Genomic DNA, 19,618 nt, shown 5'->3' with positions numbered 1-19,618 from the left:
TGGCAGCTAAGGATATGTGGGAAGACACTTGTCAAAAGATAATACAAAATCTTAGAAAATGGAAGCTCTTGTATATGGATACAGATAGTAAGATGCAAGCAGTGACAATGTTTTTAGTCCCTTTAATTTTATATATGGGTCACACATATTTCTATCAACCAGAGAAGCTGTGGATAATAATTAATAAAGAGTTGAAGGAATTTATTTGGGAGGGAAAGAGGGTAAATGTTAAGTAGGAAAAGTTGATCCTTCCAGTAGAACAGGATGGTTTACGATTACCTGATTTGAAAGGATATTTTAGAGCTACACAGTTAAGGCTCATGTACAAAATCCAAGCAGGTCATGATTCAAAATAGAAAAGGATGACAATGAAGCTAGGAGGCAGTTTATGGGGTTAGGAGGGTGGCCTAATGGTTAAGGTGTTTGCCTTACAAGCATAAGGTGCAATGTTTGAGTCTTACAAAAGATAACTGGCTAGGCTTAAAATGGCTTGTAAGGACAGTTAGCCCAGTACTAATCTATAAACCTATGAACCTATGAAAAAATAAAGAGAGAGTGAGATTTTAGATACAGATCCTTAAGGAGAACAATAATAACCATACTGAATATTGTATTCATAAAATAAGAAAAGGTATTCTAAGACCAAAGCCAACACAAGAAAAAATAGGCAAGAGGGGGTCAAATGTATTGGAGAAAACTAGCACAATAACCTAGGTATTGGAAATAAATAACTAGAAAGGGGAAGGTAATAGAGTGGAATGAGGCCAAGAAGATGTTTGGATTGCAGACTAGAAACTGCCTTCCTACTAGGGACTGATATCAGAGTACAGGAAAGGAGAAAAGGATAGGAGAATCTTAAGAGAAAGACCTGCTCTGGTGGAGTTTTTAGATGAATCTAGAACTGAAGCTGCTTTTTAAAAAAAAAGATTATTAGGAGGGCATATAAAATATTGCATGGTAATTATAAGAATCAGAGGGAAATTAGAAGAGATACTAAGAAAAGCAATTTACAAGAGAACAATGGGAGGACATATGTATGTCTCCCAAGTATGCAGCAAAGTCCAGAAGGTTTATGATCTTTGCTTGGAACTGTTTGCATAGATATTTTACACCTCAAGCAGACTTCCAGGAATTTTTACTATTAAATGTTGGAGGTGTGATGGGAAAAAGGATGAGGTAAATGGGAACATTGTTTTAGGAATGTAATCCGTTCATGTGAAGCAGAGCTCCTCCCTAACCCAATTCAAGAGCAACTTGGACAATTGGATGGGAAACCAGAAATTCATGCCTGGCTTGGCACCTATATCTCTGATGAAAACAGGTAACCTGCAAATGATTAATCTCCCAGGTCCATGCTTACACTTATCAAGGATATCAGAACTTGTCAGAGATTTGGGATGCATGGCTAGGGTTAAAAAGGTCCTTGTGGTGATTAGCCTAGTAAAGACCTTGTTGTTGTGTCTTATGGCTTTTCCCGGTTAGGGGTCGCCACAGGGGAACTCTGGTCCGCTAATGATTGGCAGTAGATTTTTACGTACCAAGTTGCCAGCTCTGACGTACAACCTTCAACGAAGGTATGCCCATTCACGCATGTCTCCACACAGAAGACACTCTAGCTGAGAATCGAACAGGACAACATCTTACTGTGAGGTGACAACGCTACCGCAGCACCACTATGAACATATAATGAGTTGGTAGATTTTAAAAATAAAAATTGCCTACAGAGTGCTCTGTCAGAAACAGTGGGTGAACAGATATGATTTTTATTTTTCAGCTGGGACATGGGATCTGAATTTCCTAGACATAGTAAAACCTTGCTGAGTTTAATTTTTTTGACTGCCAAAAAAGCAACTACTAGAAAATGGAAATCAAAGTTTGATCCAACTGTATTTGAGGTATTGAATATTACAAAAGAGATAATATAAAAAAATGGAAGAGGAATCTTTAGAAAATGGAAGGAGAAAATGACATAGAAATATATTTGGAAATTATGAGAAAAATACATGCAGAACAATGTCTAGGAGATGTGAGGTTTAAGTAAAGGGAGGAATTCAGCAACTTTTATGTAATATTGGACTGATGATAACTCCAATGAAAGAAAATATGTGTGATGTATAATGTATTTAAATGGAAAATATGTTAATATGGTTTGTTTTCTTTTCTGGTAATGTGTGTTTTCCTATGTCTTAAGTGATAACTTAATAAGGGTATTTAAAAAAAGATAGCTGGTGAAGACATGAAAAAAAACAATGTAATGTAACATACCACACGATGGTGCTATCTCCAAGCAATGCTGTGAACTTCTGTCATATCCTCATATGCACACATTGATGTTCTGTCCCTTCACAGCCCTGTTCATGGGTACTGCTGAATTTCCTTTTTATATCCTCATATGTGCACTTCTAACCTATTCCTTCCTGACTCTGTACTCACTAAAGTAATACTGTACCCCAAAAGACCCTTTGCTATCCAGCCACAGCACTTCATAAGAGTGGTTCCAGATTATTTAGTACACCTCCAAAACTGCTCAATGTATGGAGTTAATTAATCTACTCTTTTCCATTTCCTATGTTATTATAATTAGGAAATAGGTAAATGTTTGTGAAAACAATTCACACATGCAGTTAACACAGAGAAATATTGTGCCAGCCATCAACAGCCATACAAAGAATAGCAAAGGAGCAATTTTTTTATCACTGCCTAGTAATTAACAGTTTTTAGCTGTCTACACATCTGTAAAGTAATTCTAGAATATTCTGAAACAGAATCATGCAAGCAACCATTCCGCTATATATAATGAGACTTGTTTGGTAGCACAAAGCAAACATACAATGAAGATAACAAAAGAGATCAAACTAACAAGTGTTCAAACTGGTTCATAAGAAATAATGGTTACAACCACTAACTTTAATAATCTGGCATCTGGTTTAAAAAAGTTTAAAAAAAATTATACTACAAGCTTTTGAGCAAAACTGCAACCTTCACCGTCAATTAAAATGACTATCTTGGTGCATAAGACCTATGTATAAACAGCTCAATTATTTACCTTCCATTATAAGAATTATCTTTCTTGATAGCCATTAAATATCATATCAAATATTCAGCTAACCTAACAAACTCAAAAAAGAATAGAATACAGGGGAAGGTAACCAAACATGGATATTTAAGTTTCAGAAAGTCCTTTACATAGCAAACACTGTTACATTTTGTTATGTCATGAAGCCAAAAGTGTGTTAAACACCTCAATGGAGCCTGGCTTAAATTTAAAATTTTCCATTAAACCTCATTACATAGAATACAGTGAGTAGCATGGATTAGCATTGTTGTTTCACACTATGGGTTTCTTTTGTTTGATTTTTGACTAGTGTGTCTTCGGTGATGAGTCTGCATATGTGCTCCAAGTGTTTACATGGGTCTTCTCTAGATAGTCTGGTTTCCTCCCATGTCCTAACGGCATACAGTACATAAATTGGTGAGTCTAAATGGCTTCTGTGGGTACATGTGGCTTGCATATGTGATACAGAAGAAAGCACTGACAATCTACTTCCATTCCATACTTGCACAGTAATCTCCCTGGATAAAAGTGGCTGTTCGCGGAGTTCCTTTAAGTTTTGCATGTGAAACATGAAACATGGATAGATGATTGTAGAACAGGTATTACTAAAGTCGATATATGAATGGTAATTAGTTAATTGAATGTGTCATTTATTCTGGTTTACACAGAGGTGTTATGTAACATTTCCTTATTCAGGTTCCCACTGCATGGTTCAGGCTCAGTACTGCAAGCCCTGAAACAGTGACTGTGCCTGGGGAAATATATAATGAGCCTGAAATCACTGCATCTCAAAGAAGTCTTCCAGTTCTAAGGTACAGTGATTTCAGCGATGGCATATACATATATATATATATATATATATATATATATATATATATATAGGTAGTGAAGGTGGGTGACTTACAGCCCCACACATTGGAGGTAGAAATGGGCCTGCTCTCTTCAAAATTTTTTTAATAGTTACCAGCAAGCTTTTCACTTTGCTATTACATCTGTAGAATTGCACTTAATTTTTCAGAGTTTCATGACTGTTATTGTAGACTTTTGATATTACAACAGGGCATCCATTTTTGTTTGTTAACTGACTTTATAAAATGAACAAACCTGCTTGAAAGCTTGTATGACTGGAATTTTTAATAAGGTACTCTTCCTTAGTATCTGATTGGTGTTAGCTATAATTGTTTTCATTTATTGAGTTTATTTATCACCCTTTACAAACCTCATTTTTTTTTTAAATACAGTTTTATACACTTCCGTTCCTGGACATGTTTTACAGGTTTGCCCTTGACAGGCAGTATTATATCCTTACATTGATTTTCAAAGGCATTGTGAAGCCACATTGGTTACCACACGAGCTATATAATGCATTTTTTCATACACATGTATATTATTAAACAGATGATATTTCACCCCCACCCCCCACATACACACACACACATATACACCCACACCTTTCTGCTTAGACATCTGTGACTGTGGCTGTATTCACAAGCCATCTGAAGGGGGTTTCATGTATCTACCATATCAGACAATGAGCAACTCTCATCTTACAATTATTACATGAAGCTGGATTAACACAGCTGCTACATAAATTGATAAAGTTTGCAAATGTGAAAATAATTTTTATCAAAAAATCATTACAGTTTTGAGAGTGGGATTGTCAATGAAATAGCTTACACACACAAACAGAAGCACTCATACAAGTACACATACGCATGCATGCAATTTTACAACCCTGCACATAAGCACACACTGCACAACTGAATACAATCCGTGCATACTTACTTGTCAGTAGAGACTGCAATGAACCCTTTGAATGTTGCTACAACCACCCTTGCAACACTGAGTAGTGAAAACTGCCATGATGAATGTCACCAACACAGAAGAACCAAACATAAACAAAAAAAAACTAAAAAAGACAAAAAGAAAATTAAAAGGCATGGGACTGAACACAGCAATAAAAAAGCAACTAAAAAGCAGATGTGATAATGACAGTGGTGAAAATAAAATGCAAATGAAGCAATATGTCAGAAATCGTTCAGTAAGCGGCATTAGAAATATATATATATATATATATATATATATATATATATATATATATATATATATATATATATACATATATATACATACACACATATATACATATATACATACATATATATATATATATATATATATATATATATATATATACATACACACATATATATATATATATATATATATATATATATATATATATATATATACATATATATATATATACAAGCTGTAAGCATGCAGGTGGCTTTTCTGATACAGCCATTTGAATTACTGGAGGGAATGACCACTACAGTGAAAGCAGCATACCACTTACCTGTACATTGGGACCATCACAGTACTCTCATAGTACTGCCATGTCGAGTGCAGGTCGGTCCGAGAGAGGTTGGTAGCATAATACCTCCAGGCAGCCTGTAGATGAGGTCACAAAAAGAGCCAAACCCAAATGAGATAATGAAATATGCAAGCACTTTACCAATAGAAGTAAGCCTGTATAAGCACACAGTTTGTAGTACACAGGATAGACACACTGATTTAAGGCCAAAACCCCAGTGTGCATTTCTTTAGCAAACCTTTCTTTAATACAATGTGTTAGGAGAGGGTATAAACTGAAAATAAGCTAAGGTATGTTTAGTTAAGCTTAATTTCATTTTCCTGTCACTTTACAGTATGGAAATGGTTCTTGGGTAAGGTTCTTAAAATAGAAGGGGGTGATGCAGACTATTTTGCTGTTTTACAAAACATTACTGAAAGAAAAAAAATCAGCTGCTCCTCTGCTTTTTGCTTAGAAATGAAGAAACACCACTATCCAGTTTAGCATAGGTGTTAATGCACTTCATTTGGTGCTCCTTGAAGTTTCTCATTACAGCACAGAGCAAAACAATGCTGACACACAGGAAAAAAATGAAAGCTACTGACAAAAAGTCACATGCACAGGCAAAAGCATAGGACAAATATCATCCCCAAACAAAGCACAAACCAAACACTAGCACAAAATAGCAACTCCATCTGTAGGACTGGAGATATTCTCCGCCTTCAATTCCTGGCAGTTGCAGTTTATAATGTTGGTACAACCTGGAATAAAAATATTCTCCTTGCACATCATAGTACACAACTTAGAACAACAGCACAGAACACAAAATCTGCATTATATACACATAACATAAATAATAAGATTGCTAGATGCACATAAAATGAATTATATAACTGAGAAATCTAGTAACTCCCCAAAATTAACATTAAAGTCAAGTCAGATTTAAAAATACTGCTTTCAAAGTAATTCAATATTCATATTTAGTACTGCGTATTTTTATTATATTTTTTATGGATTCAGTAACGCATAAGTCACAACAGGGAATAACAACAAAGAACAATTACCTCACTTATTACATGGCTGCAAGACGTGCCAATGAACAAAAAAGAAATAACTAGACGTTTTTTTCATTTTACTTCTAGCTTATGTACTTGTGAAGAGATGAAGTGCTCTCCTTAGGCATTCAATTAATGCTAGATTTTCTTTTTCTCATAGGAAATCATTGTCAGCAAATGTTCTGCTAAAGCACTAGTAGTGATACGGTCCTTTTGTGTGGTTACGGCTTTGGTATACAAAAGGCGTTGTTGGATCAATGTACTAAAAGCAAAAGCATGGAAATGTCAGCGAGTAATAACATGAAAAGGACTTCGTTGTTTTAAAAAAGTGGCTGTTTTACTTACCCCGTGCCCCCTTACTAATATGTGTTATTGGTACACGGGGGATTTTTTTATCCAAATTAGACTGACCTTGGAGTTGGTATATATAACCACAGGTGTTATGGGTATGCAGTCCTCCCATGTTGAGGTTGCACTTTTGTTAGTTAAGTGCTTTAACAGCAGCAATGTTTTTGTGATCGAGTGTTTATGATGTTATGTGATTTCAGTTATCATCATATCATCAGAAATTATCACAACGCCCTCTATGTCATTCAGAAGCCATAGATGTGTGTGTGTGTGTGTGTGTGTGTGTGTGTGTGTGTGTGTGTGTGTGTGTGTGTGTGTGTGTGTGTGTGTGTGCGTGTGTGTGTGTGTGTGTGTGTGTGTGTGTGTGTGTGTGTGTGTGTGTGTGTGTGTGTGTGTGTGTGTGTGTGTGTGTGTGTGTGTGTGTGTGTGTGTGTCTGTGTGTGTGTGTGTGTGTGTGTCTGTGTGTGTGTGTGTGTGTGTGTGTCTGTGTGTGTGTGTGTGTGTCTGTGTGTGTGTGTGTGTGTGTGTGTGTGTGTGTGTGTGTGTGTGTGTGTGTGTGTGTGTGTGTGTGTGTCTGTGTGTGTGTGCATGTGTGTGTGTGTGTGTGTGTGTGTGTGTGTGTGTGTGTGTGTGTGTGTGTGTGTGTGTGTGTGTGTGTGTGTGTGAGTGTGTGTGTGTGTGTGTGTGTGTGTGTGTGTGTGTGTGTGTGTGTGTGTGTGTGTGTGTGTGTGTGTGTGTGTGTGTGTGTGTGTGTGTGTGTGTGTGTGTGTGTGTGTGTGTGTGTGTGTGTGTATATACATCTGAACGTACTCAAGGTTTGCCAGTCTCAGACACTGGCGCCACAAGGTTTAAGAATTTATAAACACCCTGGGATAGGTACTGCCAATGATTCCTTCCCTTATAAGAGGTATAGCATTTAGAAAGTTGATTATTATTTGTTGAGATTCTTGTATATTTCTACAGAAAATAGTTAGAGATATCAAATAATGAAGTAAAAGGACATTTGGACAAGGTGGATAAGTTTTTGCAGCATGAATTGTTTCCATAACACAGATCTCAGACACTATCAGAGATTAATGTTTTTTTGTAAAAATGAAGTAACAGAAAGGTGTTAGTTTTGCTAACAATTTGCAGTCTACTTCTTAATCCATTAAACATTATAAAAGAAAATTTGCGTCTTCTGGACATGTTAGTAACAATAAGGGGCACCACCTCTTGGCCACTGAAACTGATTTTCAAATTGGGGGGAACTATCCCCACACCAGGAATGTCCAGCTCTATGATCGCCAGAAGTTACAAACAGAGAGGCCATAAAAGTAAGTGAACCTGGAACTGGCAAATAAGCATTGCTTCTAAAGACATTCAGGGCAGTAGTGAATCAATAAATTGGGGGACAAATGTCTTATTGTGAACTGAACTAGTTTTGAGTTTGATGAGCATGTCCTATCTTTACTTAATAAATTCTTGGCATTTATTCCTCCTTCATATGCTACCTGTATCGGCTGTTGCAGATGTTCAAAGCTTCTCTGCAAATTTAAATTTACAATATTGGTTTACTACTAATATCTGTGCTTGCAGAAGAAAAAAACTTTAAATTTAAACCATCTAGTTTTAATATACCTTACTGTTCTAATTTGAAGGTTTTTGAGCATGCATTGTTGAAATAGTTGTATTTAGAAACAAAAAGATATATTTCAATATGTTTCTTTTAACCAAATGACGGAGACACATCAGACACTGCAAAGTTTGAGCATCAGGGATGATTTGGTAATCTCCCAAGCAGTTGTTATTGGGGCAAAATGTGATTATATTCAGGAAATTTATCAAAAAAATAATAAGAAAATGTCATATTAGAGTTTGACCTTATTAATAACTTCAAAAATGACACGTGAATTTTTGAGAGTTTCTTTTGAAAGGGGTATTATTGATTGTAATATAAAAAAAAAAAACAGTTTACTGTAAAACAGTTATCTATTGCAAAAACTGATAAACCCATGAGACCAGTACTCTGGACCCCCATTGTTTCCAGCCATGGCTTTGTTACCATGCCCCTGTCTGAATACTTGGATTTTTGTTTCAAATCTTTGTTAGATTAAGTACAAACTGAGTGTGGAGACACCACACATTTTTTTTTAAATTATTAACTGTAGTTGAACCAAACAGTATATTGTACTCAACTGATGTAGAAAGTTTATACACTTCTATCCCCATTGCAAGGGGTGAGAAGCCATGGAATATTGGTTTTGTGAATCCAGAATTAATGAAGGTGATTTGAATAATTTTTTGCTAAGACATTTGAAAACAGTGTTGGAATTTTTTTTTTTATTTCAATGGGGAATGTTTTCACAATTTTCTGAGATGACGATGGGCATTATATTTGCCCCCATTTGTGCTAATTCATAGATGGGCCATGTGTAAATTAAACAAATTTATGAGGCCTCAATGAATCCAGTTTTGTCCAAGATAAATGTATGGCACACATTACGGAACCATTGTATATGGTATGGGTTGGGAAATTGAAATAGCTACATGAATTTTTAGCTTATTTGAATGACAATTATTTTGGTATGAGGTTTACCTTGAACTGTGATTTCCTGGTGATGATAATCTAAAGACAAGAGTTTACCAGAAACCTTTGACCAAAAACTCTTATTTATCATATGACAGTGGTCACCCTAAATTCATGATTGAAGACATCCCCATTCCCAATATCTGAGAACTACTTGGATCTGTAATGATGACCATATGACTCATACTGAAATGATGACCAACAAGGTTTTATGATGAGGTTATAAAGAACCCCAGCTGAAACTGGTGAAAACTAGGGCCAGTAAAATGGATAGGACTGTTCTCTTCCACAAAGCTGCTGGGAATGTATAGGATAGTACCACTAATACATGTATTAGGCCTGTGACTACTTATGGTATGAATACTTTTAAGAATTTAAATGTGGTAAATGCATTTTGGTCCATCTTAAAATTGGGCAGTGTTTCAGGTCCTCTGTTATCTGATAGGTGACAACATTTTTTTTGCAACAACTGTAACCTGGGGGCAGTTTTTCCTCAGTACAAATGAAATTTTGATTTGGCTTCTAATTTTACTACAATGTCCATGGGAAGGGCTGGATGCTGTAGGTATGGCTGTTGTACTATGTGCTAGTCTGCTTCTGAGGCACATTTTCCTTCTGTTATTACTAGTACAAGTTATGACATTTGCTTCCATTTAACATGTAATGCAGAATACACTGTTTACTTACTGACATGTATATGTGGTTCATTTTATGTAGGACAGACCACCTGTTCATTCAGAAAGTGTGTTTCATTATACATCAATTATAAAAGCTCCTGAAGTCCATTGTATAAACATATGTTAGAACATAACAGTGCATTTGTTTTTACTTTCTTAGCCGCTAGTAATTTTTTCTGACACCCCTAATGTTAAGTTTTCTAAACAGATGTTAAGTTGTAAAGAAAAAAAAATGAATTTTGAATCTAGGGACATTGTATACACCTGGTATAAATGAAATGTATTATTTTTATATACATGTACATATAATTCTGGTTTATGTGCACACAATTTTTCTTTTTTCTTTTTGTTGTATATATGTTTACATATTTTCTGTCTGCAGACATTTGTATTTTGTTGGTATTTTTCTATAAGTATTTTTTTATGCACATAGGTTTGACATGCACTTGCTTTGGGATGTGATTTCATTGGGAGATATGGTCACATGATCTGTATTACCTATTAATGAGGATGTTTTTCATGGTCAAGCAGTACTGAAGAGGTTCTTTGAGTGAAACTTTAGTCTGTTTCTGATTTGTGGCCATGCACATTCATTAAAATGTTATTTCTACAGCTTTCCTGCTGGTATATGCAGCACACATATATACAAATATACACATCTACATATATTCACAGTTGTATGTACGCTGTGAAGGGCAGACATCTTGACTATGTATGTTAATCAAAAGCAAAGTATTCAACTGTCCATCAAACACAAGACCAGTGTCCCAAGTCTCTATCTATTGTAACTCTGGGATTGCACAGCAATGGAGATGCAAATAAAACATCCTCATGCTGTCTCCAATGTGTTCACCTTGATGAAAAGGTTAGTCTGTGAAACCTATGAAGAAGAGGATAAGTCTTACTGGAAGACTTGGTTGTATCCCCATCTGCGTAAGAGATGTTTGTATCAGACCAAAACCTGATACCAGTTTGCACACCATAATAAATCATTATGGATGATCAGTCCACTACTACAAAGAGCAAAAACTGGCCCTTGCAAGACAGAAATAAACCATGAAGCAAACCTAGCATCCCCAAGTATAAGATCAGTAAGACCAGTAAATACATAAAAGACCTCAGGCAGGGAGATGGAGGAAGGAAAGCTTTACTGATTCAGTGACCTTGAAGAGCTAACGTTTTGCTAAGTACTTTATACAACCAAACTGACTTCTTTTAGAAGGAACACCATCAAAGTAATATCTGGCTAGAAGTCCAAGCAGGAAGTGGCTATACTTGGGAAGTGAGCAGTTACAGTATTCCCCTGTGGTACAACTGTAACAATATCTTTCTTGCCTCTTATCTAAGCAACTTGGAATGTTAGGTGAAGAGGTGAACAGTAGTCTATGTAGAGGCTTCTGAAATAACTTGTGTAGAAACATTTTAAAATAGGCTTTTAATGTTGCTTCTGCTGCAGTGAAATGTGCAGTAACAGTATATTGCAAAGGAGTATTGTATTTATCATAGCAAAAGGCAATGCTGATGAGGTTTGTTTAGTTATAGTCAGGCCTTCTTTCTCTCTCTTAAAGGAAACAAAAATCGGAGCTGCTTCCTAAATGAGTGCAACTGCTATAGCATCTCAGCTCAGATCTCAGTACACATCCAGTGCATGAAGACAATCCCTTCATTCTGGAAGATTGGAGGGAAAATCAGGAGCTGAATGGACTGGAAGGATACTGCTGAAAGGCCTACAGGCAGTTCCTCAAAACACTGTCTCAAATCAAAGTTGCTTGAGCATGTTGGATCAAGTTTTATTTGCCTATGCTTTGTTGCTCACGTTTGATTAAAGCAAGATTGGAAGTACTTGCATTATAGAAAGTTAGGTTGGGAACCTAGAGTTATTATTTATTTTTAATCTAAACCTTATGTCATCCTCCACTGACTAACATGAGTGGTTGTGAAAGTAAAAGTTTGAAATGCCTTTAATTGTGGGGGAGCACACACACACACACACACACACACACACACACACACACACACACACACACACACACACACACACACACACACACACACACACAATGAAAGTTTTCTGCTGCATGCCACTCATCTTTCTCTCCAGTTGTCACCAGCACTGCAGCAAGGCAGAACACATTCCACCCCTAAGGATGAGTGAGCTGACATTGGCCACTCACTCCCATCCACACTTTCCAGCTCCTGAGGGCTCACGTATCATCTGATTAACAGTCGGGCTTCACAGCACTACACATAGAGCTGGGTTCTTTATTTTTGCCTAATCTTCTAAGACATTTATATCACTGGCTAGCTGACTGTCTGTATATCTAAAGGTGGCCTTCTGACATCTTCAGCCTACATTTTAGTCCTATGCTAGCCATTGTCTCCTCATTAAAATTCCTAGCATAGGTGACCTAGATGAGGCATCTGTAGCACCATTTGCTCATTTATGAGTGGGGTCCTCAGTGTTATCAGCTGTGACTCCAAGTCTTTGCAACTTGTCTGTCACGTGGTTTCTACAGTGTTTCCTGTGTCTGGTCCTAAAGAGAAGTTTGACAAATAAACATGCTGGCCAAATAATTCAGAGATATTGTAACCGAGTTACTAGAGCTCTCCTACACCTGTTCATCAACTTCAGTTTCATATTGAATGGTAAAATTATCAGTGGTTATGGATTTTCTAGAATAAGAAGAGGTTATGATATGGTGGAAGGGTCAGGCAGAGAGTTTGGTTTTCCCTATGAGCCTTACAAAGCCTGTCTGCTGTTTTTGAGTGCTGGTACAATCTCTGTCTGGGTGCTGTCTACAGGTTTTCATCAACTCTTAAAATGCATGGATCAGAGAAGGCAAAGCTCATTTTGATTCTGGCAGTTTTCTAATTTGTAAGTATCTTTCTTAAGAAATTTGTGATCACGTGATGACTAATTTATTCTTTGCAAGTTCCAGTGCCAACTGTATTACTCAGAATATGTGCGTGTAGTAAAATATCCCCAACGGAATATCCACAGACAGCAAAAGTCATCAGCAGAGATCATCAGCAGATCTCTGCAAATGATAACTACTAAATGACTAGCTTTACTGTACCAGAAATAATTCCACTCATGACTAGATTCTTACCATGGCTTTGTCAAGATAAAAAATACTAACAAAAACTGTCCACTTTATATAGCAAAATCCTATGACATAATTAAATACACTGGGCAACATTAAGTTATACACTTATAATATACATATTGCCATCACCAAGATGGAACAAAAAATATAGATCCTCCTTCCACAGAAACATTGTTTAAAAATGATTTAACAGTAGGTCCCCCCCAACAAATCCATCTAAAATAGGCACTGAGCTGGGGGAGTTTGTTTGTTTTTTTTTTTGGCTATTTTAAGTGTTTCACCAAATGATGGCATGATTGGTTTATTTAGTACTTCCTGTAGTTTAAATGTGCTTTAATTTCCAATGTGTCCTTTAGGCCAGTGCTGCTAAAACTACATAATCTATAAATACAAACGTTTTCTTACCTACTGGTGGTCTCATTTTCAAGATCTAATCTATTGTAATAAAACTGAACTTGCATCTTGGCATTTAATGTTTGTAGCTTAGAAGGGGTGATTATTCGTTGCGTACTTCAATGATTCATTTGTGATCCTTGTTTTCGGAAACAGTCAAAATGTATGTAAGCTGTTCTGCAGAATTAGCTTCTTACTGGAGTATAATGCTACATACTTTTTTTAAAATGTTCTATTTTTTTCTATTTTTTTTTTCCCTTTTCTCTCCCCTTAGAAACTTATTTTTTTCTTTAACTGTTCTTCCAGAGGTTTTAAAAAACTTTCAAATGTCTTAGCCTAGGACTGTTGCTTCAGACAAACTTAACAAGACTCTGAATTATGTTCAGCCCCCCCCCCCCCAAAAAAAAAAAAAAAAAAACAATTACTGGATAGGTAATTTTTATTTTGAACATACTTATCACAAGCACACTTGTTAATAGATTTATGGGAAGAATACATCAACTTATTTATTCCACCATTAAATAAAAAGAATTTCATCTTTATTTTAGAACTTTTCCATGAAATGTCTGTGGCTCTGAACTGATGGAGCAAGGAGTCTTGCTGATGAGGAGAGCTAATGAGCATTAGTGACAAACATAACTATTGGGGGGGAGTCTTGTGCCACCAGCACCAGTATCTGAGTAGACTTTTAAACAGAGCTGGACTTTGCACATATGACAGGGATATCTGAACAAATCCAGAATGCACAGGAAACAGATGATGTCTAAACCTAAATGCCATGATTTACTTTTACACTTGCCACCCTCAAAGATGATCTTCACTAGCACAATCACAGTTAAGTTCCATCAATAATGGAAGTTCTGCAAGCTCAGAGTATATTTTCTATGGTAATGTGCAATACTATTTTCTCTCTATAGTGACATCCTCTTTTCATCAAGCTAGTCTAATGGACTGATGAAAGGTGTGCTGTACCAATTGTCACTGCATGACTTAAAACAAGGACAAACTAATGTTATTCTTCTTCTTATACCCTCATGTTTTAGGTCTCATTTTCTCTAAAGATACATGTTATTAGATGTAATCCTAAGAGCTGTACCATACACTACATGTTACTAGATGTAATCCTAAGAGCTGTACCATACATTACATGTTACTAGATGTAATCCTAAGAGCTGTACCATATACTACATGTTATTAGATGTAATCCTAAGAGCTGTACCATACACTACATGTTACTAGATGTAATCCTAAGAGCTGTACCATACATTACATGTTACTAGATGTAATCCTAAGAGCTGTACCATACATTACATGTTATTAGATGTAATCCTAAGAGCTGTACCATACACTACATGTTACTAGATGTAATCCTAAGAGCTGTACCATACATTACATGTTACTAGATGTAATCCTAAGAGCTGTACCATACACTACATGTTATTAGATGTAATCCTAACAGCTGTACCATACACTACGTGTTACTAGATGTAATCCTAAGAGCTGTACCATACACTACATGTTACTAGATGTAATCCTAAGAGCTGTACCATACACTACATGTTACTAGATGTAATCCTATGAGCTGTACCATACACTATATGTTATTAGATGTAATCCTAAGAGCTGTACCATACACTACATGTTACTAGATGCAATCCTAAGAGCTGTACCATACACTACATGTTACTAGATGTAATCCTAAGAGCTGTACCATACACTACATGTTACTAGATTTAATCCTAAGAGCTGTACCATACACTACATGTTACTAGATGTAATCCTAAGAGCTGTACCATACACTACATGTTACTAGATGTAATCCTAAGAGCTGTACCATACACTACATGTTACTAGATGTAATCCTAAGAGCTGTACCATACACTACATGTTACTAGATGTAATCCTAAGAGCTGTACCATACACTACATGTTATTAGATGTAATCCTAAGAGCTGTACCATATACTACATGTTATTAGATGTAATCCTAAGAGCTGTACCATACACTACATGTTACTAGTTGTAATCCTAAGAGCTGTACCATACACTACATGTTACTAGATGTAATCCTAAGAGCTGTACCATACACTACATGTTACTAGATGTAATCCTAAGAGCTGTACCATACACTACATGTTTGTGAGTTAGGCCACTTTCATGCTCTATGTCTCTTCCCCATCACTCTCTCTCTCTCTCACTCTCTCACTTCCTCTCTCTGTCTGTCTCTCTTCCTCTCTCTCACTTCCACTCTCTGCCTGTCTGTCTGTCTCTCATTTCTCCTTACAATGCAAAAGGTCTAAATGCAACCATTTAAAATGTTAGGACTTGCTACACCGAGTCCTGAAATGCAACAATTGATGGGCTGAAATATTAGACTTGTATTTTCCAAGTATGAGGTACCATTTCTCAGAATATTCCCTTTTCTCCAAGATATGTAGATCTTAGAGTTGGTATATATAAGTTTGGGGTGGGAGCCTGCCCCTCACCACACTGGGGTGAGGAAGGGCTTGTCCCCCCTGCAAAAAATAAATGTTTAAGGGGAAGAGCAATTTTCAAGATTCACTCTTCCCTGGGATTGTGGTCTTTTTTTGGCTTTCAGTACTTGGTGTTTCAAGTGCTGACATTTGAATAGGGAGCCATGCTGAAAGGCAGAGGTTAGAATTCCCACCTTCAACTCCTCTAGTGTCACTGATGCAAAGATAACAGTATCAAATTAAATGCAAAAAATGTGTTGTAGTGTAACATTTAGCAAACCTAATTTTTCTGCTGCCTGTGACATACAAACACCCCTTCTCCACACATATCTCACACATCACACATCTTAGGACCTTCACACGCAGCTCTTATCCTTTGCTCACAATGACATAATGGCGAGGAAGTCCTTCAGTCTGGCCTAACTACTATCCAAAAGCATCTCTTCTAAGTTTAAAAAAGTTATAACTTCTCTATACACAGCCCTCATCACAACAGTTGGAGAATTCAGTGTTCTTTTTGGCATATTAATACTCAAACACATCACATAATTAGAAAAACCCCTGAGGTTTTTAACAAAAAATTCACTGATCTAGAGACATAAAATTACCAATTCAGGCTAAAACCTTTAGTCCTGTACTCTGCCTCTTAAAGACTCTCATGGCAAATTAAGTCAAGATTTTTGTTCCTCAAATGCCTATACCATTTTCCATCTCTTTCACCTCCACAAACTAAATAGCTCCACAAACACCAGCAAAAAAGTTTTAAATCTCAATTACCAAATAAATAGAACCTGCTGGTGGGAGATTTATATTGCAATGTACAGCCCATATCTGGAATAAATGACCTTTACATATTAAACATAGTGATACTCTAACTACCTTTAAGAAGAATCTTGACAACTGGATTAGTATCCATACATTCTCCCCTGGTCAAACCTATTTTGCCCTCCTGGAAGCAGGGAAGGAATTGAGAGAATTGCTGGCTAGGCGTAAATGTTCCTTGAACCAATTCTGCCTTGTGTTGTGCTCTCTATGATATTATAATATCACCTAAAAATGCTAGGCCCTAACTTACATTTAACTTTTTCCATGGTCAAAAAAGTGAAGTTTGCACTTTGCAACAAATTACATTAATCCATAATATTTTTACTCCCCCAGCTTTTCAAAAAAAGGTACACCACCAATCAGGTTGGTTGGATTTTTACAAATTCTATTGCTGTAGCTTAAACATACTTATTAAGAAAGCAATGCCTGCAGTTATTGTGTTGTCTTATTCCTAAGCCCTGCAAGGTCCCATACTTTGCACATAATGATGCCTCACCACTGCCGGCAGATAATGAGAATTCATGAAAACCTCAGGTAAAACCCGTATTAGGAGGAAAGGTCTTGTATTAAAACCCATATTAGGAGGGAAGGTCTTGTACGATACTTGGAGCACAGGGTTAATCTTGTGAGCTCTAGTTCCTTTGGTACAGGTTTGATTCCCTCAGCTCTCATTTGTCTTAACCAGAGACTGCCCCTGGGTTGCTCCTGAAAATGGACTGTAACCGGTGTCTGATTTCACATATCAACCACAGTCAGGAAATCTCAATCTGCCAAACTTCAAGGGTGCCAAAAGTTTTGTTCATATACTTTGGGGCAGAAACATCACTGGCTTAACCAGTGTCCTGTGCCAGTACCATAAACCACCAACCCACCCCCTCAGCTCTTCCACTGAAGAGCCAAAAAATTTGTTCCTTCTACTGCCACACCAACCAGGTGACCAGACACATGACAATCCCCCCCAACACCCCAGCCATTCAGGTCCAATTTCTGTGTCCTGCCCTCCACTCTCCTTCAACACATTTAAAAAAAGCATTTCTTCTTTTAAACTGCAGTAAACTAATTGCTATAAACGTAGCAAACAGTTGCTACAGTTTACACCCTGCCTGCACAGAGACTATGGCACTCATGTTTTAGTTAAAAAAAAATCTTTTAACTTTTAAATTATAGCAAACTGCTAGCTACAAATTTAGCAAACAGTTACTATACTTTATACCCTACCAGCATGGAGCACTACAGTGCTCAGGTTTTAGTAAAAAAAAATAAAAGAGACAGATATTTTTTTTTTTTTTTTTTTTACTTTTAAAGTGTAGCAAGGTGGTGCAGCAGCTAGCATTGCCACCTCACAGCAAGAGGTTCACCAGTTCGATCCTTGGCTGGGGCACCTTCTGTGCGGAGTCTGCATGTCCTCCCTTTGGCCGCTCCAAGTGCTCCGATTTCCTCCCACATTACAAATAAATGCTGTAGGTGGATTGGACACTCTAAATTGGCCCTAGGTGTGCATGCATGCATGTGTGTGCCTTCTGCGGAAGGTTGGGTGCTGGGCTGGCAACTCAACATAGTAAAACACTACAGCACTCAGGTTTAACCACAAATGCAATACAGTCTTTTAAAAGCTGGTATTGCATTAAAGAGAAATCTGGATCTGCTGACTGCACACCCCACCCCAACACTTTGTGCCCGAGACAATTGCTCGTCTCGCCCTGATCTAGCTATGATACTGCTTTGGGGTAGTTTAGATTCCAATATAAAATCCAAAATCAGATTCTGTAGTTCTAGTTTCAGGTGTCTCCATTCTAATGAAGGGTATGTGCTTCACCCACCACAAAATATTTTGCAAATATGGTCTTCTGCTATTTTTCTCAAAAAGGAAAGTATAGGGGTTCCATCTATTGACAGTTTTCTATTACTGTCATTCAGTTTTACTGTTAAGCTTCTTGATGTTTTATTAGCTCACCTACAGCCATGTTTCACGTATAGGCTTTCAAGCAGAGCTGTGTCAGCAATTGCCTTATACACTAGCAAATTCAACTTGTAGTTAAGATTCAGAAGTAGACATTGCAGCATGCCTTTCAAGATTGTGGAATAGCCTTCCCTTGTAATCGGAATGCCATTTGTTAAGTTCCTTCAAAATAATCTTAACATGTATAGAAAGTAGAGTATTTCAACATGGAATACAGAAATTTAGCTTTTAGAAAGCCAGTAGTTTGTAAGGCTGGTATTCAAGCCAATGATTGTCTGAAATGTTTATTATCCATAAAACTATGTACTTATTTTGCAGTATAAAAATACTTATTTCCATGTATGCATTTTCACCTGTTGCAGCTTTCAGCTAGTCTTAGCCTGCTTCATATCTGAAAAACTGTTACTTGTAATCATTATAGTTATTCAGTTATCAAATAAAAAATAAATAATCGTTAACTCTCTATGTAATATGCTGCTATCCTTCTAACATAAGCCGTCTCAGTTAATATGGCTACATCTTATCCATAAAACTATGACAAGCATAATTCTGTTTTTTATCCATGTTATGACATTGTTAACTTCTTTTTGAACTAAATGGTGTAGCATATTCTTGCATCTGTAAATCTGTATATATATTTGTTTTATTAGCATATCCTTGTATTGTAAATGTGTTTTGTTTATTTCTTATGTGGTACTGTTCACCCAGTTGGTGCCTGTAAATGCTCCATTGAGATCAGTGCACTAACCGAGTAAAGAAATATATATAAATAAATAAATATACCAGATACATCAATAAGCA

General features: G+C 36.6%; 1 protein-coding gene across 2 annotated transcripts in view; it reads right to left on the bottom strand.

Annotated features, from left to right (window-relative positions):
- Window positions 1-19,618, bottom strand: part of KCNQ2 (potassium voltage-gated channel subfamily Q member 2) — a 942,433-nt gene that overhangs the window by 225,971 nt on the left and 696,844 nt on the right. For both annotated transcript variants that reach the window (XM_044090450.1, XM_044090449.1), the window contains exon 8: window positions 5,415-5,509. In XM_044090450.1, the coding sequence (XP_043946385.1) occupies window positions 5,415-5,509 (95 nt within the window). The remainder of the gene's footprint in view (window positions 1-5,414; window positions 5,510-19,618) is intronic.

The sequence above is a fragment of the Protopterus annectens genome, chromosome 12.part0 (assembly GCF_019279795.1).
Source record: "Protopterus annectens isolate FY-2018-M chromosome 12.part0, PAN1.0, whole genome shotgun sequence".
NCBI classification, from domain to species: domain Eukaryota; kingdom Metazoa; phylum Chordata; order Ceratodontiformes; family Protopteridae; genus Protopterus; species Protopterus annectens.
The sequence above is the reverse complement of the archived record's forward strand: the minus strand, read 5'-3'. Positions and strand labels throughout refer to the sequence as shown.